Source organism: Symsagittifera roscoffensis, chromosome 7 (assembly GCF_963678635.1).
Source record: "Symsagittifera roscoffensis chromosome 7, txSymRosc1.1, whole genome shotgun sequence".
Lineage (NCBI taxonomy): Eukaryota > Metazoa > Xenacoelomorpha > Acoela > Convolutidae > Symsagittifera > Symsagittifera roscoffensis.
Window position 1 is genome coordinate 2528080 of NC_087068.1, and position 27821 is coordinate 2555900.

Consider the following 27821-nt stretch of genomic DNA (forward strand, 5'->3'; position numbering starts at 1 on the left):
ATAATATTACAATTGATTGGCTATATATCCTTGAGAGATGTATGGCTTGAAAAAGAATCTTACTGCTCCAAAAACAACTATTTTGTGTTTGTGAATGAAAATGTACTGCGTTGATAATCTTGTAGAAAAGTAGTCGTTGCAGTCTGCTATTTCATTTCATGATCTAGAGGCTCAATACTTTATTCGAGTTTTGACCTGGTGTAAGTTTGAATAATATTTGGTGTTGATTAGACTTAATGAGACGTGGAGGTAAGTTTTCAACCTTCTTATCAATTTTTGTTTTGTGTTTGAACCTTAGATCTTATGTCTAGTTTGCATTTGCTAGATCTAAGACTGTTGAGGTCATTCTTTGAGACCCTTGGTCGCACCTGATGAGTTTAAATCCGGGTTGGCTCACTAGTAGAGTAATTTCAGATAACATACACCGTCTGTTCGTCACGCTATCTTAATTTAGCCGAATAGACTCGTGCAACTTCTTTGTCTAATATCAATCTCAATCATACTCTTTCATCTGCTATCCCCAAAAAATCTAGTGTTTACAGGTATTTACGAGTTAATTTACCAGGAACTGTTCTGTTGAAAAAATTTGCTAAATTATATTTGTTCTGTTCTATTGCTGAAACTATGGAAAGTTTCAGCTATATAATTTATAATAAATTTTAGTTAATAATCATGATTGGTTGCAAAGAAGTCTTTTACAGAAGTAGTTTTATCAGTAATTTAATCGGATGTAAATACTAGTTTTAAACTGGTTCCACTCCTCTAGTAGTGACGAGCAAGTCAGTGCCGCATATGCCGTTATGGCGAGCGGGCGCGGGCAGGGGCATGCAAGGCTCTGCAACGGCACTATATCCGACTCACAACACTCCGACAACAGTTTGTCAGAAAATTGGGCAATCGGGCTTAGGTGCGATCGTGGCAGAACAGTGCCATTGATTTCGGCGCCGTCAGTCAGGATTCTGCCAGGCCGGGCCAGTGGCCGTGGTCGAGGTCGAAGAACAGCTCTGTCATCCCGATTTGATGTCGGACCCAACCCGAAGCGCTACGGCTATGATTAAAGGGCTTTTGATGAAAGGGCTTGCACGTTTCATTATGTCAGTATTAACTCTACAATTTTGTTCCGTCAATTCAAAGTTGGCTGATCTTAGATACCGAGAGTACAAAAACCAACTTCTGCAAGCCCTCGTCTGCAATTGCGACTTTAAACTACCATGCAAGCCGGGCACCCCAAGTCCAGAAGTTTCTACAATCATTCCAACCAAAATTTTCCTCACTAAAATTGAAATAATGCCAGGCCAGTTGGTTAAAGCAGTGTCTGGTAGAACCATTCGGTGCTGTAATTCTTTGCACTCATCAACTGACGAAATAGTTGATTTCCTTTCAAGTCTACAGTACTACACCCTTCGTTTTTCAGGAACGAAATACTTCGCTTGACTCTGTGAAAGTTTTTTTAGAATCGCTCAAACGTCACTACACAAAGACGTCAAACGATGTAGGTACAAACTTGTGGAAAGAAAAAATTAAAATCAAAAAAAGAGGTAAACTCAAACTTTGTTTGGAGAATAATTCAACAATCAAACCAGAATAAGAATACCAGCAGTAGGCACAGAAATAAATAGAGCCATTGAAACAACAGATATTTTGAGGGAAAAGATTCAGAAACAGCCGAAACAGCCGAGGAGACTTTAAAAAATAGAACCAAAAAACTGATCAATTTATCAACAAAATTTCAAAACATTGATACCTTGTTTTCTGACCATATTATGATGAAACTGCGGACCAAATTCTGACCTTATTTTTTTAAAATCAAATTGATCAAATTGCTCAACAAGATATATAAACATAATTTTAACTCATTTTTCATACTGTATGTTTTACAGATTGAATAAGTTTTTGTTTACAGTTTTATAAAAAGAAGATGTTTTAATCCAGTTTTCAGTTGATGCTCCAGTTCAGCTTTGAAAAATACAATTGAGCTGTTCTTTACCCCAATGAACATTGAAAACATCTCATCTCTGATGATCGATGATGATTTTGGAAGTAACTGAACAACCTCATCTCAAATATGGATGAGTGATGAGGATTTCTGAACCATTTCAAATCCTGAACTGGCATTCCAAACCCACTTTAAACCATTTCAAACCCTAATTGGCATTCGATGGTTGTATTTTCCGATCATAAAAAGTCATTCGATCATCAGGTGATCGATAAAGATTTCACATCCGCACCTATTTAGTTAACCAATGTTTGAAGATTTTTTTGTGGATTCCGCTGACAATGGATAAATCCATGTTTTCAAATTGCAAGTTGCAATAGATAAAAATTCGATCCCTAGCTTTTAATTGTTTGTATGCATGTTCCATAATGAACAAAATTGCGGAATCCAGTTACAAATTGCGGAATCGACTTATATTTGTGGATTCCGCTTACAAATTTTGCTGATTCCACTTACACTTAGCGGAATCAGTTTAGAGTTGCGGAAACCAGAACAACTAGCTTTATTTGCTTGTTGCGGAATCCGCAGCAAAACAAATGTGCCGGCAAAATTTACGTTACAGGTACTTGTACGCGGAATCCACGGAAACTTTGTTAGTGGAATCCACTGACATATGGGAACATAATCAAAGACTCCATGAGCATATAGACACCAAGTTGTGCGCCTATCCAGTGCACAGTTTGACCATTTAATGTAACGGGTCCATACCCTCTGAATTGGAAACTCTTTTTGACATGCAACTGAAATGCGGCATCCTTTTTGGATCTCTTTAATCAATAGTTACGCCTTTTTTTGGTGCCTACTACGTCCCGCTTAATCACGAACTAAATCAATGACCAAGCCGTGTCCATAATAAATTTGGTAATGACTCTTCTCTTGTTTTTTGCCATATGGACGGAAAGTTAAAAACATGCTCATTTTTTTTTGAAAAAAAAACTTTTTTTAATCGCCATGACGTATGAGGATAAGCAAAAAAATCGTTTAAATAAAAAAGTAAAATAAACTGATCAAACAGGTATATAAGTTTAAGATTGTCTATTTTACAGTCCATAAATCACATAAAAGCAAAATGGAGTCATAAAAATCATCATGTATCAAAACAAAACTTCAAATCATAGTATGTTTTGCCAAATCATAGTATTATGCGGCACAGAGTAATAATTTTTAAATCAGTTTCATCTTTTGAAGTTTACGTGATTTGCTTGTCTAGTCATGTTTTCAATTCACGTTCTTGAACAGTTTAAATAGAGAAAATTCTTGTTATTGATAAGAATATCATTTTAGTTTAGAATCTATTCGAAGTTATATATAACAAATGGACGTCGAGTTCTCTGATATTAATATGCATGTTGACGAGCCGCCGCCTGACAACAAGACATCTGGGAAGTATCACTTTCACGGAAGAATTTATGAGTCACCAGATGATCCAGAAGTTGGTAATCCTCCGGAAAAACATAAAAAGAGAGATCTGGCAGAAACCACATTTGGATCGGATGGTAGTAATCCTTTGAAAAATCGATTCAAAAGTGGAGAAGAGACGTCTTCTAGTAACTCAAAAGGTGATGGCCGAGACGAAGATAAAACAGAAGAAGAAGATGAAATTCACGTGATTGGAGATCTGCTCGAACACTTCATTGCAAATACAGGTTGGTTGATAAAAACAGAGATCAAATCTTTTATGGAAGACAGCGATAATATTTTATCGAATAGCTTGCCATGGGAACTTTTATTGCACCATGTGGATTCCTGATTCAACTTTGAGGAATTTCCAAGTTTTTTGAGGAATTTTACATATGAAGATTTGCATGATAGATTTTAGAGTGCAGAGTCAATACATAAGGAACCATACAGTGAGCCAGACCTATGAACGAGGCAGGCCACCATGGTTCCAGGCTGTTATGAGCATCTCATAAGGAATAATTGTTCTTTTTTAACTGTCTTACAGTTTCTGGCAGGATGTTTCGATGGTTACTGCTTACCCCCCCCCCCCCCCCCCCGAGATGCTTGATTATGTTTCCGGTCGTGAAGCAATTTTAAGGCAGGCTTTAAGTCCGAACACCCGAAGTTGGTCGAGAAACCAGGATTGCCTTAAAATCCCAGCAGGTTCCCCCTGGCTTGGCTTGTTTTGAATGTATGCCGATAAATTATCTTTCCACCGGATCCGTGTTAGTTACCGTTCTCGGCTAAGGCAACATTATCCAACCCAGAAAAATTACCAAAAAAGTTTGGACGTAGTTCTTAACCAGGTACACATCAGCGCTTCACTGTAAAAAACTAAACAGATTGTATGGTTTTTTCTTTAATGAGTTCTCTTAAATAGATTAATGAATTATAATTTAATATAAAATTAGGACTTATTAACAGATCGTCCTGCTAATTCAACAAATTTTGTTAAATTATGTCACTTTTTGTACCATTTTTACTTGAGAAAAACTAACAGACAGTGATAACTAACAAAAAATATACTGCGAAATCTTATGATAAAATAACGAATAAAATTTTAAATGATATTTTGAATTCAGAACATAAAATCAAAATAAAGTGATTAAATTATTTTAGAAAAATAAAATTTTGCTTCTAAATAGGTGTTCCTGCAGTACAAGATGTGGCCATGGTGGACAAAGTGGCCATGTTGCCACACACACTATGGCGACTGGTGTGGGTCATAGTATGGCTCAGTTGCTGGTTCGGATTCGTCTACCAGATGACTCTGCTCACTCTCACATACAGAGAGGCACCAGGTATATGCCAAATTGAAATAAAGGTAGCTGGTCCGACAGAATGTTTCGACCACCGTCAAGATAAAAACTGCAAAAAATGTTTTTTTTTTATACAAATGCGTGTAAAATTAGTAAATTAGGCAAAATGAACTACGTTTATCTTCAAACAACGAAAAACCAACAAAAATTTTGAAAAAAAAAATGAAAAAACTCCAAAATTTTCTTCTATTATTTTGCACAATAGTTTCAAAAAATTTTTTTAGAAACATTTAATTGCCAAGGAAGCAGTAAATGAAACTACTACAACTAGTTGTTTTCATAAAAATCAAGTTTTTTAAAGCCTAATTGACCGTTTCTCATCAATTTTTCCATAACGAATGTTACTCGATTGCGTTACTTGCTCTAAATTAGACTGATTCTCGAAAATTTCAAACTTGACAATGGAGTATTTTTTCGAATTTTCTTAAATGTTGTTTGAGTCACGACTGAAATAATTTCAAAATAATATATCACCTAATCCAGTCAACTTTTTTGTGGTATGTCATTGTGATTAAATTAGTTCACAATTTGATTTCAGTTTCATTCTAGTTGTAGCAATCTAGTTAACTTATCTGTCTGGCGCTAATTGGTATTTAACCTTCGGAGTTGTCTGTCACCTTCGGATGACCGCTGTTTCACTGTCTCCGACTAACTTTCTATTTTTCAGTTCTTAACTCAACGTACAAAAATTACCTATCGAAACCGTTTTTTCTCATGGCGCAGCCAGCAGGTCAGAGTGGGGGAAAAACCCACTGGGAATTACGTCGTTTTGGCCGTCTAAGTTAGCCGAGCCATCAATGCTATGGGAGTTTTGGTTTAATCGGTTTCAATCGAGAATGGTGGCCAAAGACAGTATCAATCCGAAAAACTCTTACTACGCCAGCACGCTAACAACAGCCCAAAACAAGGCCCTACCGGAGGAGGTAGATAGAAAAAATCATCTGGTGGCTGAGCAAACATTAATATCGAACTTGATCCTGTGGCTGGTAAAAAAACAACAGATTGGAGAATCCTTGCAGCAGTTCTATTCGGTTTTAAGTAGACTAGCAGCACGGTGCAATTTTGGAGAGTTGGAGACAAGAATCTCAAGGGACGTGTTCATTGTAAACTTGAATAATAGAGAGGCACAAAACGAACTATGTCGATCAACAAAAACACCAGGGGAGGTGTACTGTATCGCGTTCTCATACGAGCGTGGATATAAGTACGCCAAGACATATGGTTCGACGACCGGGGGAACAACAACTAGCGGCACCACCGGTGGAGCTGGAGCGTTCCAAACCAAAACCGAACCGGAACAGCAGGCAGCGCGGCCGTGGATCGTTCAGGAGACGAGCGGATCTGAGATGTTTAGCATCTAAAAGGTGCTATAACTGTGATCAGCCCAACTTTACTCCAGAACATCTATCCAGATGCCCGGCTAGAAATGCGGCGTGTAATTTTTGCCGGAAGACCGGACACTATGAAAAAACCTGTCGCGGAAAGTGTACTAACAGAGGGAGACCTGCGGGGGGATTGATTCAGAACCAGGAGGATGTGGACGTTAGCGAAATAGGCGACGCTGAGGATGTCTTTTCGCAGAACGAAAACTCAGTTGGATGGGTCAACACGCCGGAGAAAAGGCAACGATCGTGGGATTCGGACAGCTCAGGAGATTACGTTGTGACGGCCACAAAATCTCGGAAGCAAACCGAGTTGAGAGTGGCCGGTGCTAGACTACCAATTAAGACTAATGCTAGGCAAACAAATATTTGGATAGATAGCGGATCGCCAATCTATCACAGTCGGAGAACTGAAACGAACATTATGCACCTTTACGGCTGCTAGGAACGATGAACGTGTTACTTGAGACAAACAAATGGGCGACCGAAGCTAGAATCAAGGTGATAGGAAGAAACAGACCGCCGATCATTGGAAGGGACCTAATGCCAAATCTGGGACTACAAATAGTGCAAAGAACACCGGAGCAGAAGGTGATGTCAGTTCAAGGAGAACAACTGGGGGCTGAAACGTCAATCGAGGAGGACTCATTAGACACATGGCAGACTTATTTCAGTAAGCAATTTATTAACCTTTTTCATAGAGTCGGTAAAATTAAAAATTACAAGGTACAAGCCGAATTTTTTGAAATGTTAACACTGATAACACTGCAGGACAAGGTCGATAAGGAAATTAATAATCTTTTTCAACAAGAGCATATCGAAAAACTGGAAGAATGTTTGGAAAAATATTTTGTCTCGCCAATTGTAATCATAGTGAAGAAAGATGGGTCAGTAAAATTAGCACTAGAGTCAAGGGAGTTAAATAAACAGGTCCACAAGAACAAATATCAAATGCCCAATATCGAAGAGCTCAAGGATACCGTACGACAAACGATAAGAGAAGGAAAAACGGAGGATGTATATTTTTCTACGATGGATCTTACATACGCTTACGGCCAGCTACCACTTAGTCCAAAAACTAGCGTTCAATGTAATTTTTTGTTAGTGGGGAGGAAATCAACAGGAACCTATCGCTTTCGAACGGGGTTTTACGGCCTCACGACCATGCCGGCGGAATTCCAAAGAGTATTGGATGTAATTTTATTGGAATTTCCTTAGCCACACGCATTCATAGATGATATCCTGGTTGTCACAAAAAGCTCCGAAATTGACCATATCTCGACGCTCGAGAAGACTTTACGGAAATAAGATCGAGAAAACATGTCGCTCAAACTTACTAAGTGCCAGTTTGCACGAAAAGAATGTGAATGGTTGGGGCATAAAGTAACTTTCACCGGAATTACACCGCTGATCCGAAAAACTGAACCAATCGAATCCCTAAAAACCCCTAAAACAGTCTCGCAATTAAAACCGTTCATGGGCTCTATTCATAGCCTACACAAATACCTACCAGCACTCGCGGAATTGTCGGCCTCGCTACGCCCCCTATTAAGCAGGAAAAATGAATATATCTCGACTATTGAGTGTCAAATATCATTCGATAATCTAAAAAAGCAGGTAGCTAACATAATGGAACTACGGCATTTCGATATACACAGTGACACAAGAATCGTTTGTGACTCAAGCCATAACGGGCTCGGTGCGTTTCTTGAACAACTTAATTCCGATGGATGGAGGCCGATATCCTTTGCATCCCGGTACTTAAGCGATGATGAAAAAAAGTATTCAATGAACGAATTGGAATAGCTTGCAGTTGTATGGGGGCAGAATACTTCCAAAATTATGTGTTGGGGAGAAAATTTTTATTCGTGACGGAACAGAAGGCTTTTGTATTGCTGCTCGTCTTACACCGGTCTTATAGCCGGTGGCTAGATCGTCTTACACCGTTTGATTTTCAAATGGAACACAAACCCGGAGCTAAAATTGGCTTAGGGGATTTTTTATTGAGACATCCTAGTTCGTACGCTAAACCGGTCAGTACATATGATAGCATGTTTACGGTTGCGAAAATTAGTATAATTCGATCCGCCTTCGGATTTCAAAAGAAAAACTTCTCCAAAGGCAAAATCGAGTCTCCGATGGCTAATAATAATATACGCGTTTGTAATATATCGAATAGAGAACAGTCGCTAGAGAACAAAAAAACACGCGTTGGAAATTGGATCAATCACAGAGCGACGAATTGCATATCCGGCCGGTCATCTAAGTTCAATGATAGTTGAATTGGGACAATTATTGAAACAGATTTCGGTCATTCATATTCGTATATAAATTTCAACAATTCAAAATCTAACCTAAACATGGAACGGAAAATCAGAAAATTACTTGAATGACACCCTAGCATTAGCAGTAGCGACGAAATAGAGGAGATAGATCAGAATATACAGGCAGTTACCACAGAAGTCCGGAGCGCTAAAAGCAATACCATCATTTCAGTTTCATCGGTTTGTCCAGGTGAAAGTTATCCGCCGGTTAATCCTGAAAATTGTGTTATGTCTATGGCTTAGATGAACGAGACCCGGATGCTCAATTGATACCACCACCGGCGGACACAAACTGGGGAGTCCGCTCGGATACCGAGTATAAAATTAAGAACAGGCGCCACCCAATGCGACTAGCTGACGACCGGATCACTAACCAGGATAGCCAGCCAGGGATTAAACGGACCACGGATGCACCGGCGACTGTAACGCCACCAATGTTCGTAATGCAGCGGACGGGATAACGCAACCTAAATAGGTTTCAACCATTGAAATCCAAAATCATAAGTCAAAGTGAGCATACTATTAAAATGAGTAACGGTGCTGTGCTTAGAAAATCGGGAGTGGCACTAAAACGGACCAGAACTCCGAAGAAAAGAGCGCCTGGACAAATCACCGCACCGCCATCACCGTGGCTCGCAAATTTCTCGCAAACAAACCGTCCAGTTCAAAGGCACCACATGCACTTAGCAAAACACCGCAGGCAAACAGACAAAACGACGAATCATGGAGAACGAGGAGAATTCTGAATCGGACGAGGCCGACCTTGTGCCATTGACGGCGAAACGGACAGTCAATCAATCAGAAACACAAACGACGACTAAAACAAACGTGACCGAACCACATGGGAGTAACTCGGGGGCGAGCATTGAATTGGGGAGGCAAGTAACATCAAGTGGGGGACAACAAATGGAGACGACGACAATTTTACCAAGCAACTACGAGACGGCGACTGACTACACTCGTGCACGAGAGGCGGAAATCGAAACGAACCGGAAGAAGAACAAAAAGGCGCAAGAAAATCCAAAGGAGACGGAGCGCGACGATGCCGAACCGCAGAAAGTATCGGAGATTCCACAGGTCGGAAAAAAAAGAGAGTGAGAAAGCAACGGCTTGTCTCGTATTCCAGTCAAGAATTGGCGAGTTCACAAGATGAGACCACTTCGAGACGTTCGGGAAGGAAACGTACGGCCGTGAACAAAATGGGGGCAGTCACGATTGACAACATCCAAGTAGTAGAAAAATAAGGAACGAAATAGAGAGGAGGAAAAGTATGGAACAGCACTCAAAATTAAACCATTCCAAAGTCCAGGGAGAGGGCATGCCGTAAAGCGGTGGAAACTCAATAGTTTATTTTAACCTTGCTTATCTCAGTAAATCAAAACTCTAGCTAAAACTTGTTGTTAATTTTCATCCATTACATTATTACATTTCATTGAGTATCAAAAGTTAAGTTTTCATTCTCTCGCAAGAAGGGTAATGTCATAGTGATTAAATTAGTTCACAATTTGATTTCAGTTTCATTCTAGTTGTTGCAATCTAGTTAACCTACTGTCTGGCGCTAGGTGGTATTTAACCTTCGGAGTTGTCTGTCACCTTCGCATGACCGCTATTTCATTTGATCCGACTAACTTTCTATTTTACAGTTCTTAACTCAACATAGAAACTTTACCTATCGAAATTGTTTTTTCACAGTTATCTGATTTTTCGTGTAAATACAAAGTTCCTCTCCAATTTCAGTTGTCGAAAAAACAATAGCAACACTGCCAGTATAAATGCCCTTTAATATCCCGATGATTTTTTACCTGATTTTTTCTCATTTTATCCATATAATCCTTTCCACGAGCTGTGATGAACAAGGTGATTACACTTGCAAGAGTAAGTGGGTTGTAATCGGCAACAAGATGAGTTTTTTTACCCATGGCAGCATCTTGGAAATCTGTAGGAAATTCAACTTGCTTCCTTGTTGAGCCTTAACAGCTTCGAGGCTCATTCCCGCTTGGTCTATATGTAACGTGGTCGACGTTGCACCCTAAATTTTGCGGTTTGAGTTCCATGTATGAAATTTAATTTCTCGTTAAAATGAGTTAAGAGACTGCGATTTGTCTGATTGATTTTTTTCTGGTTAGTTTCCAAAGCATGCACAAATATTCCATCACTTCTTTCGAAGGTTTCAGAACATTGAAAGTCAAAACAAAATGTGATGATTAAGCATATTACTATGAATTAAAATTGCGAGTAACAATTTTTTCAACCATAGTGACTTGAAACAAAATTTTGAAAGAGAAAAAAATTATAATCAATTTTTCCAGTTGAAGATGATTATAACTTCAAACTTTTCAAAATATCGAAACGGTACCTCAAATCTTAATCCTGTGAAAAATCTGAGTCGCGGAAGCGTGTTAGTGCAACTTGAATAACGACTGGCTTATATGCGCCGATCAAAAACTACATAACTTCTATAAAATTGAACATTGTCATTAAAAAAGCAATTAAATACAAAATTTCCACAATTTCTGATGCTTGATCAGCTGAAAGTTTACTGAAAAATTATGTTGGTCGAAAAAAAAATTTCAATTAATTTTGCTTTGAGTTTTTATTCGTAATATTTTGAATGGTTCACAAGGTTGTTATTACATCTGATTTTTTTTCTCGAGTTTTGTTCAAACGGATGATGGTTTCAGAATGAGTTGATAAGTGACTGCTAGGGTTACTTTTTTAAACGATCATCAACTACCCGGGTTGACCAAAACTTCTTATCATATAATTTCCATATATGAGAAACTTCTTGTCATACAATTTCATACAATTCCATACGTACAGAAAATTGTATGAAAACTCTATGATAAGCATTTTTCCATATATGAAAATTGTATGATAGCGTGATTTTCCATAAACCAAAAATTTTGATTTTTTCTTTCTAAATTTAGTTTCTGAAAAATTTTCGGTTGTAGTTGCAACCGAACACAAGTGACAAAGACCTTGGTTACTCAAAACACCAAAGGTTGGCCGGTCTTGCATTGACAATGCATAGAAAACGGCCTAAATGTGCCTGTCTTTTACAATTGATATAAAAAAAGTAACAAACATTTATTTTTTGGCAGAATTTTTTAATGATGATTATTTTAAATTTTTGAATTTTCAAATTATCAGACATTGATCAAGGCATACATTAACACCCCATACAGAAGAAATAGGAATTTTCGGCGTTTTTGAAAAAAATATATAAGTGAAAAGAAAATAAAAGCCAATTTTATCGTATCCTGGACTACGTTATGCACACAAAATATTCAATTTTGCATGCAAAAATTTTTTTTTCGAAAAATGTTTGTTTGCGTACGAAATTCGATTTGCGGTTGAAAAAAAAACAAAAAAATTTTTGGGCCAAATTTTCAAAATTACTTTGTGTCGCCATCAAAAAAAAATGCCAGTCATACACTTTCCATATATGGGAATTGTATGATAAGCATTTTTTTCAAAAAAAACGAAAACCTCAGTTTTTATCACCAGACTGTTTTATTAGAATCAAACAGCCACAGAAACGAGTTTATACCAGTTTTCAACCCTTTTTAGAAATTGTATGAAAATTGTATGACAAGCATTTTCCCACACACTTGATGTATGGAATTGTATGATAAGCATTTTCGGTGTATGGAGGTCAACCCGGGTAGTTAACAATGTCTTTTAAAAAGTCCAAAGCTGAATGAATTTCTAGTTTACTTATTTGGGATTTTTCAATAGTTAACAATGGTTGGCCGGCAGTTTTCGGAAATCCGTTTTGAGGCATGAATTGACGCGTCCTAAAAATGAGTGACCTAAATAGTGTTTTTTACTGAATAGTGACCTAAATAGTGACCTAAATAGTGACCTAAATAGTGACCTTCTAGTGTACGTGAACCTGGAAGTTCTGTCTGAAGACTCGCTCGCTTTCCCAAGTGTGACCCTGTGCAACATGAACCCAGTGAAGAAGAGCAGACTGCTCCACACCCAACAGTTCCAGACACTGGCTACTCTGGATGACTCATTCGCATACTCGTTCGAGAGGGAGCTAAGCGAGGATGCGGGCAGCAGGGCAGACTCTGGTACGAAACATTTTCTTTTTCTTCTGACCAGAGGTGCATATCTTTAAGCTCTTTTGAGCTTAGTTTCGAAGCACGGATTTGCGAAAAACAGTTTTTGAAATCGTTTTCACAAAAATTTGTTTTCCGAAATTGGCTTCAAATAACTCCTCTAGCACTGCTCGATCAAAACTCAATATGAGTAATCAGGTTCATATGAATAGAAAACGGACCAATGCAGGACGAGATAGAGTGACCTATTCCCGGGTCGAGATCCCGCTCAAAAACCGCTCAAGATATTAGCGGTTTGAGCGGTTTTTTTAGACGATTACGCTCAAAATCTTGCTTCAAAATGAGCGGTTTTTGAACGGTTTATCTATAAAAACCGCTCAAATCTTGCGCGGTTTTTGAGCGGTTTTTTTAGATAAACCGTTCAAAAACCGCTCAAACCGCTCAATTTGAAGCAAGATTTTGAGCGTAATCGTCTAAAAAACCGCTCAAATCTTGCTTCAAATTTGGTGAAAAATCTCGACTCGGGTTGCTTTTTAAAGACTTGCAGAAAATGTTTGAAACAATTCTGAATAGTAAATCGTCGTAGTATAAAAAATTGAAATTGAAGCATGAACTTATATAGAAAATGGACTTATCTGAGAAAGCGCACACGTCTTTTTGCTTTGCTCTTTTGACAGTTCAGCTGCCATTTTAAAGTTCGGATGTATTTCAACGCTATCGCGCTGTCCCAAGGTCGCAATTATTTGAGAAATTCATGACATTCGAGAAACTCAAGAAATTCAAGAAATTCTCCAATAAATTGGTTGAAAACTACAGTTGCTGTTAGATGTATTTTACAGTGTCGTGTGCAAGTGGTGACTCATCGGAGATGTTCCAATGTGCGGACTTGTCGCTGTGTGTGCCTGTGTCGTGGAGGTGTGACGGAACAGACGACTGCGACGACAAGAGCGATGAGTCATCATGTCCCAGGTGGGATGAAGAACCGGGTATGTGTTATTAGACCCCTTATGATTTAGTATGCTTATTTAAAACAATCAGCCGACTTTTTATTCATATTAAACTGAATTCAAATTGAAACGCGTCAGACCATAGTAGTCGCTAAGTTGGCATTGCGTCAAAAACCGAAGTTGACTCACTTAAAGCTTCACAGCTGCTTTTCGAGTTGTTGTGAGCGACCAATGGCATAGGGAACATTGATCGGACTCTTTTTGAAAGTTTTGATCTAAACAGAATTTTTGAACAAGACTGTTCGTATAAAGGAGCGAAACGTTGAGTACTTTTAATGCGCTCTCAACGTAGTTAATCAACTTTAACTTTGCCAGTTTTGACTTTACTAGTTTATAAATGATCAAAACTGCTCAGGAAACTATGGATTTTCTGGCTGCCCTTTAAAGCCAATTACATTTTTTAATTTAAAAAATTAAACAAAAAAGAAGAATTTTTCCTTTTGGGTTTTTGTTTTTTTTTCTGCACGCAATCGGTTAATGTATAATGAAAAGCGTTTTATTTAGCGTTTTATATTCTAAAAAAATGACCAATTTACTTGTGGCGATATAACCGCCGCTTTTATCAATTAACAATTTATTTTCAAACCTCGATGACTTTCAAGGTGAATTTTTTATCCTTGAGCTCCAGACATCATACATTTTCAGATGGTGCAAAAAAACTCCATAAGAAACGCACAAGTATAGATTTAAACTTTGATATAGAAGACTGAAGATAGATAACTACCTTAGCTGAAATCTTCCGCTCAGCTCATCTTTCTTCGAAGGTCGGAACAATAAGTATTTCTGCAAGTTTTTCCCCATCGATATAGAATAACTCGTAGAAAATCTTTATAAATTCAAATCCAGTTAATTATTTCGGTTTAATTTGCAATGAGCTTGCTCAGCCCATCTTTACGTGAAACTTTTCTGCTCTAAAAAAGAAAATAGTATCTGTTTTTGTTCCGATTTTCGATACGAAAATAACGGAATATTTATACTCGGGGTGTGTTTTTTTTTCTTCAGACAAATTTCGACTTTTTAACTAGCCATTTTTGACGGAACTTTTTTATATCATTCAAAAGGTATTGTTGTCTTGAGCTTAAATTTGAAAAGATATTTCACCTGTGATCGTTTTTTGTAAAGTTATGAGGGTTTAAAGATTGCCATTTTGGCCATTTTGACCAATTTGGGACAATCAACGCGCGATATAATTCGCGCTATTAACGCGTAAGCGGAGATTTAATCCGTCTTATAAATCGTTCCAAATTGTTTGAAAGAAGCTTATTTGCCATAATTGATTTGTTACACGGAACGAAATCTATCTTTTTTGTACGTTATATGGCGTGTGGGGGGATGGTTTTCATAAAAAATTTCAAATTTTGGAAGAAAAAAAATTTCATTTTAATTTATTTCATTTAATTTTTTAAACGTTATTACTGCTGCTCAATAAACCTTAAAAGGCAGTCGGAACATTCAGGGCTTCGCCCTGATACGAGGAATCTTGTTGTTCCGACTTTCGATACGAAAGTAACGGAATATTTGTGCTCGGGGTGGGTTTTTTTTTCTTCAGACAAATTTCGACTTTTTAACTAGCCATTTTTGACGGAATTTTTTTATATCATTCAAAAGCCATTGTTGTCCTGAACTTAAATTTGAAAAGATATTTCACCTGTGATCATTTTGCGTAAAGTTATGATGGTTTAAAGATTGCCATTTTGGCCATTTTGACCAATTTGGGACAATTAACGCGCGATATAATTCGCGCTATTAACGCGTAAGCGGAGATTTAATCCGTCTTCTAAATCGTTCCAAATTGGTTGAACGAAGCTTATTTGCCCTAATTGATTTGTTACAAGGATAGAAATCTATCTTTTTGTACTTTATATGGCGTGTGGGGGGATGATTTTCACAAAAAATTTCAAATTTTGGAAGAAAAAAAATTTCATTTTAATTTATTTCATTTAATTTTTTACGTTATTACTGCTGCTCCATAAACCTTAAAAGGCAGGCGGAACATTCAGGGCTTCGCCCTGTTACGAGCAGTCTTGTTAGTCTTTTAAAATCAACGGTTGAATCGGAAATTGAGTTAAAATATGTTAATCAACTTATCCTAACAAGTCAACTAAAATGACAGAAGTTTCGGATAAAAGTTGCTAAAACAATATGAAAAAAAAATACAAGCAGCCAAAAAAACTTGGATAACCGATAATGTCAACACGTGAATAAATCTATTGTATTTTTTATAATAGGTAGTTTCCTTGACAAAACAGAGTTTTTTAGAAATGCGATTAAACTATCCATTTTCAAAGTAAACAAGACTGCTCGTATCAGGGCGAAGCCGTGAATGTTCCGACTGCTCTTTAAGGTTTATGGAGCAGTAATAACAATTAAAAATTCAATGAAATAAAACAAAATGCAAAAAAAAATTTCTAAAATTTAAAATTTTTTATAAAAATCCTCCCCCCCCCCCCCCCCACACGCCATATAAAGTACAAAAGGATAGATTTCGCTCCTTGTAACAAACCAATTATGGCAAACAAGCTTCTTTTGACCAATTTGGAACAATTTCTAAGACGGGTTAACTCTCTGCTTACGCGTTAATAGCGCGAATTATATCGCGCGTTAATTGTCCCAAATTGACCAAAATGGCAATCTTTAAACCCCTGTAACTTTACGAAAAATGATCACAGGTGAAATATCTTTTCACATTTGAGCTCAAGACAACAATACCTTTCGAATGATATTTAAAAATTCCGTCAAAAATGGCTAGTTAAAAAGTCGAAATTTTTCTGAAGAAAAAAAAACCCACCCGAGCACAAATATTCCGTTACTTTCGTATCGGAAGTCGGAACAAAAAGAGAGATTTCGTTCCTTGTAACAAACGAATTATGGCAAATAAGCTTCGTGCAACCAATTTGGGACGATTTATAAGACGGATTAAATCTCCGCTTACGCGTTAATAGCGCGAATTATATCGCGCGTTAATTGTCCCAAGTTGGTAAAAATGGCCAAAATGGCAATCTTTAAACCCTCATAACTTTACGAAAAATGATCACAGGTGAAATATCTTTTCAAATTTGAGCTCAAGACAACAATACCTTTTGAATGATATAAAAAGTTCCGTCAAAAATGGCTAGTTAAAAAGTCGAAATTTGTCTGAAGAAAAAAAAACCCACCCCGAGCACAAATATTCCGTCACTTTCGTATCGAAAGTCGGAACAACAATAAGATTCGACGGAGCTGAAAAAAGGTATAACTCGACTTTGGTAGATGAAATAGGATGTTTTTTACTCTCAATTCCGTAACTTAGAAAACTTTTGTCAACTTCAACGGCAAAACGGACTATAGCGAAATTACTGTTCAAATTTCCCTTTGTTTTTATGGGGGAAACTATGATGTGAAGTGAGCCTTTTAGTCAAATTGTACTGACTCAATGACCTGATCAAGTGTTTGAAGGCATGCTCTTGCACGACTTCATATTAATCTCAATCAAAAACTAAGCTCAAAAGAATCAACTTCAATTCAATGAGCTACGCCAGCCACTCTCTGTACGCGCTTAATAGACCGACGGTAACGATGACCTTGAAAGTCAATATGATGCTACGTAAAAACAATATAAAGTGCTTTGGGCTAAAAAAAAAGACTTCCACTCTTTAATCCTCCTTCAATTAAATTGAAATAGTGACAATATCAACGAAGTTTACTGGATAATTGTATAAGAAATAAGTTTGTAATCTAATCGTTTCAGTTTCATTAGCCCGAAGGCTATCAATTTTCATACTTTCTTCTTCTCCACTTCATAGACTGTGAGTTGTTGAAACTTGGATGCTCTACAGAATTTCTAGCTCTTCTAAAATTTGCTTTTGGTCGTCCTCAGTCATACTGATGGTTGACAAATCATCAGCGCTATCCAGGTAATCCGCTGCGAATGGGCCAGTTGAGTCCCTGCTGATGTTAGCCTTGACCGCTGTCCCGTGAACCATTAATGCCAAGGGTGTCGACTGTTGTTCTAGTCTCACCGGTAGCTCGTCCGCCTTCGTCTGCTCTAGATACCCAAATGTTAGTATTTAAGCTGTAATAGTTAAAGGTCTAATTTGAATCATGACTTCTGAAGCGCCGAACGGTTTGACCGATGTGTGATTTTAATTAAACTAAAATTGTCAACACCAACATTACCGACTGTGGTTTAATTTTATCCAGCGATTCCTACTTGGCTTTATCGATTGCTTCTCGTGTTCTTTGCGTGTTCTGTGCGGGTTCTTGGGCTATTCCTGGTGCGAGCCTCAAGACCTCGGTAAAGAGATTACAGTTGCAGTCTGAAAGCATCAATATAAGTGCTCTGTGAGCCTGTAACTGATGACACGCCTAACGAATGTTTTACTATACGCCGTAGTTTGTCTTGAACGTCCACGAAAAGTCAGGACACATCCCCATCCCGTCCTTAAATATCGCCATATAAGTAATCGTTGAACCAATAAAACCGGCACTTTTCTCTGTCGAAGTACGTGTCTTCAGCACTTCGCTTTTTTGGGCTTGAAACCATTTTAGGCGGGTTGATGGTTACCTTCTTTTTTGACATCCTGTCCCCCTATTGGCGCTACTTCTCCCTTTCGGTCTACTAATCGTACATAACACCACAGTTGATGTTGTTTTCTGTTGATTGAATCCTTCATCGTGTGACGTATCCTGATGGACAACGAGATTTACTTGACTAGTTTCCCTAAAAATCGCGCTGGTGAAAAATCTCTCACCCGATAACTGTTCTGCAGAGGTCGCGTGATATGTCTCGTTTTTCATGCCATAGGCGTTCTCTCTGCCAACCCCCTGCAGGTCTTTTGGCCACGCATAGCTAATGGCACACAGCCAATATCGGATGTGTGCTGACAATCCAGTTTGAGTACGCTTGGCTGAGCCCTGATGATAACATGTCTACCTCCGGTGTTCTCACCGACAAGGTATCGATCTCAATCGAACCCTGGCCGTTCGCCTGATCCACTTCATCCTCCTGAGTTTCGTCCGCCGTTGACATAATTACTGGGATTTCGGGCCTTATCTCCCTAGCAGTCTTCATCCGTGCTATGCTCCCGTCCTCAGATCTTGAATACGGCGCGATATTGTCAGTCTTAGGGTGTACTAATTGATCTTTCGCTTGTGATTCATACATTTAGCCTTTTTCTCTAGACCATTCTGCTACCCGCTCTGAAACTATTTGTTCACTCTCTTTGTCTACCATAAACACAACATGCGCCGTCAGTTTGACCACGCCTGGACTTCCGGTCGACATTAGTCCCTCCGATGAACTATCAATGTTAGTCGGTTTATCTGCACTGCCTTCTGCAAACTTTTGAGCCATTTTTGATTTTCTTGTGTAGATCTCTGATCGTCCACGAGTCTTGTTCTCTGAACGCCTATGGCTATTTATCGTGGTGTCCGGCGCTAGTGGTGAACGTGACTCGGTAGCTAAACTTATAGAGATCACAGACTTATATATAAATTTTCCCGATAATACAGCAATTGTATGATAAGTTTCCAAAACTACCTCCTCTCGGAGTAGTTGAAAAAAAGTTACGATTTTTACCAATCCTTGAGTTTCCGGAAAAATTTTCAAAACTTTCCTCTCAGCATCTAATACTGGTGCTTTATGCCGCGTTTGCACTGGTGACGGCGCCATGGTTCGTTGTATCGAGGCCAAGGGATACTCAATTCTCTCAAAAATTCCTGTTGTGGATCCGTCAACCAATTTTGTGTATTCCACCATAGCCTTTGCCGGAAATTTTGTTATGTTCCGATATTTTGAAAACAGTACATTTATTCATGACAAGTTTTTAAACGTCGCATCGCGAGTTACTGTGCGCTAAAAATATATTTGGCCCAAAATGGGCTTCGAATGGATAACGTCCTATTCTTGAGTCTTGGTCCTTATGTTGTACATATTTTTGTTCAAAATCGGTTTGAGCCCTGGTTTTGATCCTTGAAACAAACGAGTCATCAACCTCTCTCTAAACGTACAAATACATCGTTCCACTAAACCTCTGGCCAGATGATTCGCCACTGGTGCAAAAGTCAATTTGATATTATTATGTGTACAGAGTTCGCTGATTGGTTTTGCAACAAAACCTGAACGTTGGTATTTTCTGATTTCTCTTGGTATTACGTCTAATGTTAAATAGTTTTTCAGGATCTGTTTTAATCCTGTCACGACTGTAAGAATCGTAACTTGAGCCCTGTGATTCGAAAACAGATCGAAACAAATTGTCAAATATTAATCAGTAAATCAGAAGGAATGATCTTTTTATCCTCCACATAAACAATTGTGTTTGAGGTTAGAATCTTCGGGACGTACTGTCCGAGGTAAGCACCCAGTTCGTTAATGTCTTTACAATCTTTTTTTATCAAAGATTCTATACTGCAGCTGAGGATTTCAGCTGTTTTCGTCATTAACGTTATAAATTCAGCTTCAAAGTTCTGTCCAATTGGTATGTAGGATCAACCAGTACTCAGTACGTTTTCTTTTTTTCACAATGTGTTCTTCTTTTAGCAAACCATTTATTGTTTCTTCCACCTTTGGTAATACATATATGTGAACTCTCTTTCCTATTACCTGTATTGATCGTTTGGTTTTGGAAGCAATTTCTTAATACCCCTTTTCTTTTGAACAACTCTTGAAATTCTATCAGTAAACAAATGATGTGCTTACGTTGAGTTGGGTAATATTGTCTCCACAGCACCACATCCCACTTCATAAACCCTTCTAGTGCTTTCCCTATAACTAATTTTGATTTTGATTCTCAGAGCTGGTAAGATATCACAGTGTCCACCTTCTGAGATGAAGAATTCTCCGCCACGGGCTATCCATTCTTCAGATTCAATATCCGCGAAAGTACGTCCAGTTATCTTAGTAACATCATCTGTTGCGCTGTTCGTATCTTCTTTGACATGGATTTCTCTCCGAGAAATTGTTCTCTTGTTTTCAGCTTATGTAGTTTTGTATAGAAGATGCACGACATCGGGTTGACACAATCAATTTGGAACTCATTTACTCAACGGCTCCTTCCAGTCTTGATGTCCATCAACTTTCTGTTTTCTTTCCTCTCCTTAACCATCACTCTCCTGATTTCAAAACTCCATAATTTTCCTTTTCCTGTTGATCATCAAACTTCATCAAACTTCCCAATGATGTTAGTTTTGTTTTGCAAAAACTTGTACGTTCCTTCCGCTTGGTTAACATCAGCTTTTTTGCAAAGTTTTGCAAACTGCCTTCTGCCACTATAATTTTTAACAATGATATTTTTCGCCTTGCAATATTCCTTGTGATTGGGTATCCTGGGGTATCTTGTCCAACACCTGTCAATTCACTCCGTTCGGCTTATCTCTTTTAACGTAAATTCCACTTTGTTCCGAAGTGTTCGCTCGCCCTGGGTTGAACGTATTCTTTTTGACATTTCAAAGCCCCCCACTGAATCCCATGTACATCTCCCGGTTCTCTCACTACTGCAAAAGGCAAGGCATTGCTGGGGCTCAATGTCTTTCCAATACAAAGCTTTTTCGACCTCCTCATCCTTCATGTTGAATAAGAAAATGTTTCGCACAAAACTTTTTCTTTGTCATCGAAGTCAAAAGTTGCTAAGGGCTCCAAAAAATGCTCCATATTTTCATTGTGACGCCGTTTTTAACCAAATAATCTTTCAGTAGCGTTGGGTTTTTTCATAAATGCATCGAACGCCAATTGTAATAACTCGATAAAGTTCCGTCATCAGTTTTGTGGTGAGGATCTTTTTTATTAAAATATTTCTGTCCTTGTTTCTCTAGTTATAGAAACTATTTTGATTTCAATCGATTGTCTGCCTGGATCCAATCTCCCCATAGAATTGGAGGTTCCTGGGTCGGTCCATGCCAGAATACATCAAAGCTGCGATAGTCTGAATCCGTATTTAACTGCGCCATGTGGAAGTATACTTCAAAAAATCTCAATCAAAAACTAAGAGTAAGAGAATCCACTTCAAATCGTGAGCTGCGCCGGCCATTTGCTGTACGCGCTTAAGATACCGACGGTAACATTAAAATTGAAAGGCATATGAGGTTACGTAATATTATTATATGTATTTTGGGCTCATATAATGACCTCTACTCTACAAACTGTTTTCATTATAAAAAAGTTTCTTCAAGTAGATTTGAAATTAGAAAAAAAAATACATAAAAAGTCCGAAAAAATTAATAAAAATAAATACTCCCAGTTCTACTAAAAATTTTGCCTTGTTTGATTTTTTGAATTTTTCGCTATCGCAAGGCTTTACTTAATTTGTTTCCCCTTTAACAAAAAACAACGAGATTTTAGAAAAAAATTTTAGGTTCGAATTTTTTTGCCTACGTTATGTGGTCAAAAAACAGTGTGATACACATGAACCATTCATCCTTGCTCTCGACGGTTTTTCTTTTGTTTTTCAATAGGGAAAATAATTTTAAAAATTTATAAAGAACAAAGATAAAACCTAAAACCAATGTTTCTATTTTAGACCAAGGAGAGTGCTACTTTGGGTTCTATGAGTGTCAGGATCAGAGCAGGAAGTGCATTCGGTACTCTCAGAAGTGCGATGGGGTCACCGACTGTGAGTCGGGGTGGGACGAAGCGGAAGAACAGGGATGCCCCACAGGTTGAGAATGTTTAAACAAGCTTCGGCTTTTTCCCAATATATCCCACTTCGGGGCATATTAGCAAGAAAATATGCCCACAGACAATGGTTTTTGTATTATGAGGGGGAGGCTTTCTGTGATGGAAAGGGCTTTCTAATATAAATAAACTTATAATGAAAAAAAAAAACGTTTGTAAAATTTCATTGGAATGAACCGAAGACCAGATTATGAAGAACTTGGCTGCAAGGGTGCCATGTTTGTATTTTGACTACAGATTAAAATTCTCATTGGAAACAAAAGACTTACTTCGTCAAAACAAAATGAACTTGGCTATGCAATTTTAACTAGTTCTACGAAGTCCGGTCGAAAGAATTGTGGTGTACTTGCTTTGAGTTTTTATAGACGAGCGATTCATTTGATTTCTATTTCAGCCAATGACACAGTGGTTAGTGAGTCTTGTCCTCAATCGGGTGACGTCATCATCACTCTCAGCTCCTCATCTCAACCGACAACGATGTAAGACTATTGTTTTTTAAATTTTCCCCCCTCATTTAATTTACAAGTTTGTAGAACTGTTTTTTACGATTGTCATAATGTAATGAAGTTTTGTATGTCGAACAATGTATCTATTCTGAACGCAATATTTTTTTTTTCATAAAATACATCAAAAAATTGAGCACTAAGCCATAAAAGAATTCACAATTGTTATAAAACTGTGGAGTAAATAGGAAAAAATCTTCAATTTTTAGCCCTATTACCGCGCGAAAAAAAGTTGACCATTTTAATTAATTAATAAACTTCGGCAAAGCATCTGAACAATTTTTTACGTTTTCTCCTAAGTTTTAATAAGTTTTCCAGGGGTAACAATGTGAAAGTGTGCTGTTCGTTCATGGATGGCAAGATAGATTTCACGCATTTTGGAACTTTATTTAACAACTATTTGAAATAATTTTGTGTTTTTTCAGAGTATCGCCTGACTTTGACGGAGTGAGGAAGTATGGACACAATCTGGACTGTTTCTGGATGGTGCAGACAGAAGAACCAGGCCAGTCCATCCTCATCACTGTCAACCAATTCCACCTAGAGAAAAGCACCAAGTGAGATTTGCATGTAGTTTGCATGTAATTTGTTCACTTTATTTTAAATCTTTTATCTGTTTTCTAAAAGCGAAGAATGAAAATATAATTCTAAATTGGAATATAATTCTAAAGTGCTGCCAATATTTTTAATGTCACAGTCACTTTGATTACTCGAGATCACCCGATAACCTCAGAAAAAGGACAATTTCTTCCTATTTGCAAGAACCCTAGGAAATTCTTTAATTGGAAATATTATTTCTCGAGGCTTTTGGGCATCAGTTTGACCCGGTTGCGTCAAATGTTTCAAAAATTGAACTAAAGACTCGTTGAATGAAAATTTTATATGAAAAACTATTACGGAGATAATCGTTCAAGGGAAACATTTGGCAACCACGTGTTATTTTTATCCAATCAGCATCTCGGCTGTCAAACTCTGGGCTCTTTTTCCTTCCCCCCACCTGGAAAATTTTTGGAGTAATTTTTCTGTTCACAGTCGGATTGTTTCAAAATTTGGCATCCGCACTGATTAGGCCATGACAATTTGGTCTTCATAAATAACCTTGTAAAACCACTCGTTACACCATGAAATCGATGCTTATGAGAGGTGGGGGAAAAGGAAAAAGAACCAAACTCTGCTATAGCCCTTTTCTTATTTCAGCTGTCAATCAGACTATCTTCGCATCATAGAGTACGGCGATGGTCTCTCTTCAACCAGCAGTGGCAGTGGTATGTTCGACCAGAAGTTCTGTGGACTCCAGATGTTCAGATCCACACACCTCTACTCCTCAACTGTCTTTGTTAAGTTCCACACCGACTCAGCTGTGGCCAAAGTGGGATTTCACATCGATTTCTCAGCACAAGGTTTCTGAAAATTTCCATGGAATAGATGGTGCGGAAAATAGATTTTGAAGAATTGCAAAAAAATATATATATATACTTAGACATCTTTAACTATATCCCCCTTGGGTACCTAGTAACGAATATCCCCCCTTATAAAAAAATAAGTCAATACTTACGCATATCAGTACTTTATACCGTAACGAATATTCCCCCTTTTGCAAAAGGGGGATATAGCTAAAAAGATCAATAATTAATGCCAAATTGTTGGCAATTTCAGTGACTTCGAGCATCTTAACCGGTCAAAAAGCGGTACTTTTTACATTAAGCAGATTTTGACATTTTTTTGCGCTGCGGTGAGTGAAAAAATGATTTTGGACACCAAAAAACTTAGTTGTATCTTAACGAACTTCGTTCAGATTCGTCCTTAGTCGATAGCCAATGGTTATATTGCAAAAAAAACTTCTGGTTTGAACCAAGGTTCTTAAGATTCGCGGAAATACTGAAATAGCAAGCCATGTACTAAGGAAGCATCTATTAGATAACCCTAAATACATACAGCCCGCTAGCTGCGACATCACTAGCGGTTTTTATGTTTCATTGTATTTTTTTCTCGATTTTTTGAAACGAGGCTACCAATTTCTCAAATTTTGTCGGCTTGATAGAAATGAAAACAAGAATTAAATTTTATATTGAAAAAAAAAACAAAAAAACAGACATCAGGACTATGCGAATCTCTGAAAATATCAAAACTAGCAAGCAAGAAAATTTATGATACGTTTTTTTAATTAAAAAAAAACTCAAGCAAACCTGCACTTAAAATGGTCATTATGGGAAATATTTTTAAAAAAAGGCGGGTTTCCAGGCCAAATCAAGCTGAAAAAAGATGCTTTGCTAAATCTCATAGTTTGCCAAAAAGAGGGTCCAGCGGGTTTCCAATTCCTGACATTTGAAACCGCAGGCGGGCAATTTTGCTAGTTATTGAACCAAGACAGGAAGATATTTTGGTTAAATATTAAAAAATTGTCGTTCTCGCACACATTTTAACTTAATAATAATTGCAGTTCCTGCAAATCGCAGATGAGCTATCAGTAGGCCTTATCAGTCCTGTCGATGATAGTCCATTTGTATTATCTCCCCACATTCCAGACTGGGTTATTTTGTTGAGCGAAGCTCTTTTTTGCGACTCAAGGCCGTTTTTGTGCGTCTAGAACTTTCACGTGGTACCACTATTGCAGCCAAATTTGGTCAGGTTGTGGTAGAACTGAAGCTAGAGGTCAAGTGCGAGCTCGTCCCTCCCCACACACTATCAATGCCATGGCATGGGATCGATTACACGATCTGACGATTCTATAGTGAACGCCTTACCACTGTGCTAAGTGCCTCCCCTAAGTTTAACTTAAGTTTTTAAAAGGAAAAGACAATACTTTATTAAGGAAAAACTGCCTAATAACATATCAAGTGCTCATTTTCTAATACATAGCTATTTTGAATAGTTCAACCGCTTTGACGGTTGAATTTTCAAGTAGTATCATGGAAGTTTCCATGCTCAACTAAAAACAAGTACTCTTTTGCGTTTTCTTACTTTTTTCAGAAACTGTTATAAAAAAATAAACCGTAAATAACCTTCTATTATCTAAAAAACACATATTAGACAGTCTATTCACGATTATTTCTCTGGTATATACTTATTTTTAAAGAACGCTAAAATTGTCCCTTCAACATTATTTACATGGTTCTAAGATTTTATACTCTACTACGGCTAGAAACAACACCTCATCTTTCTTAAAAGAAAAAAAATGACGTTCAAAAGCAAATTGCGATAATGGTTGTCTTGCAAAAATCGAGCAAGATTTTTGCAAAAATCTTGCAAGATAAACATACATTGTCAAGACTCTTGCAAGACAATGATAATCTTGCAAGATCTGGCACGATAAACAAAAGTTGCAAGAATCTTGTGAGATCTTGCAAGATAATTCTTGTCTATCGACTAAGGTTGTACCGAGAGGAATATTGCCAACATTAACTGTACAGTTTGGCATTAACTAAACAAAATGAAAGTTCGTAAAAGCCCGTTTTTTTGGAATACAGTTCTCTCAGATGTTCTTTTTGTTATAAAGCTAATTCGACATGCCACTTAATTTCTAAACCAGCTGTTTGAAGCAAAAAAATAATTTCGTTATTGACAAACAAAAATCTACCAGGAAACAATTATGCTTGAATTAGTTTAAATTTTTCATTTTTTTTTGCTGTGTATGTAATAACTGCTGTTTGAAAACTCAATCATTATTGAATCATTCATCAAAATCAGTGTTTCTTGTTTAAGAACACGTTCTGAAACTTTTTTCCCCTAATTCGACCAATCTTTAGAACATCATTGGAAAAAATATGTTTTAATATTATGGTAACTTTAATTTTAATAGCTTTGATTTTCCAGCCCACTTGCACGGTGATTTGCGACTGGAGGGATCCTCTCCCAGGTCGGGACTCCTGCTGATGTTCAACGAGGACTCCTGGAACTCCATCTGTGTATCTTCCATCGACACTGCCTTCGAGTCAGAACTAATTTGCAGAGAGTTGGGCTTCAGGTCAGTCCTTTTCTGAAAAAACAACCCAGCTGCGTTGAGATTTCGACATCATCTTTAGGTTAAAGCGGTCGGGTTTAGCCTAATTGCTGTTGGGCTCTTTTTTTGCTCGCAAACGCAGGTTCCGATTGTTATAAGCATTGGCATGCAGACTTACTAATCTAAAAAAATAGAAACAACCAATCAGAATAACCTAAAAGTGCACGGCATAAACATAGTTGTGTTGAAATTAGAGTAAAAGTAGAAAAAATGATTCATTTCTTTTGTCGCAACCATAGTGTTTTAACATGACTCTTTTACTTAACTTTTTTTCAATTATTCTTTTGGCTTTACATCTGAACTCTTCCTATTCGACAATTGAGGGTGAAAAATTATTACGGAAAGTAAATGCATGGATTGCTTTTAATATTTCAGCAAACCCGACACTCATGCCCTGTCTGCTGACACCAACTCCTCAGCTTATGACGTCACTAACTATCTGCCATTTGAAAACGACATCGACTGCAGGGATCAAATGTCTTTGATGGACTGCAGTGCGGTCGGATCACAAGTACAGTGTGATAATGAACACTACACGTGGATCAGCTGCGGAACCAGTGAGCATCCGTCTTTAAATGTCTCAACTAAGAATGTCTCGACTATTATTCTTCGCAAATTTCCGATCAGTTTTAGTTAAGCTGTTTTTGTTTATACGTTTAGCCGACCGTAGTGAAGTTTTTAAAGGTTGTGTCATGTTATAGAAACTTTTCACGTGATCTTTGTCGAGCTCAATGTCGTTAAATCAGTAAAAAGATTGAATTATTTGAGTGTATTAGTATAGAAATCCAGTGAACTTAGGGGCTTTCTTCCTCGGCGCAGAAACTTGTTTGCTTAATAGAACTCGTAAATTTAATTTGGTCGATCTACGGAAAGTTGAAATAAATTTCGAAATCGTTTATTGAAAATTATTAATAAGTTCAACATCCTTGCAGCAGATTAATTTGGTTTCAGGAGAAATTGTTTGTGTATCCACGCTATCATTACAGCAACAGAAAATATGCAATCATGCAAGGATTCGAAAAATATAGCAATGGCTTGTTTTATAGATTTGCAAAAAGCGTTTGACACTATCGATCATTCTATTCCGATGAGAAAGATTTAAAGCTATGGTATTTTTGGCATGTGATACAACCTAA

At 37.6% G+C, this 27821-nt stretch overlaps 2 protein-coding genes across 3 annotated transcripts in view; both read left to right on the forward strand.

Moving 5' to 3' along the window:
• Window positions 1-27821, forward strand: part of LOC134851691 (putative Ras-related protein Rab-33) — a 524903-nt gene that overhangs the window by 133996 nt on the left and 363086 nt on the right. The window lies entirely within an intron of this gene.
• Window positions 3206-27821, forward strand: part of LOC134851689 (uncharacterized) — a 65087-nt gene continuing 40471 nt past the window's right edge. For both annotated transcript variants that reach the window (XM_063867881.1, XM_063867882.1), the window contains exons 1-10: window positions 3206-3642; window positions 4582-4737; window positions 12346-12540; window positions 13368-13514; window positions 22028-22165; window positions 22577-22661; window positions 23111-23242; window positions 23883-24085; window positions 26499-26649; window positions 27061-27242. In XM_063867881.1, the coding sequence (XP_063723951.1) occupies window positions 3312-3642; window positions 4582-4737; window positions 12346-12540; window positions 13368-13514; window positions 22028-22165; window positions 22577-22661; window positions 23111-23242; window positions 23883-24085; window positions 26499-26649; window positions 27061-27242 (1720 nt within the window). In that variant the 5' untranslated portion in view covers window positions 3206-3311. The remainder of the gene's footprint in view (window positions 3643-4581; window positions 4738-12345; window positions 12541-13367; window positions 13515-22027; window positions 22166-22576; window positions 22662-23110; window positions 23243-23882; window positions 24086-26498; window positions 26650-27060; window positions 27243-27821) is intronic.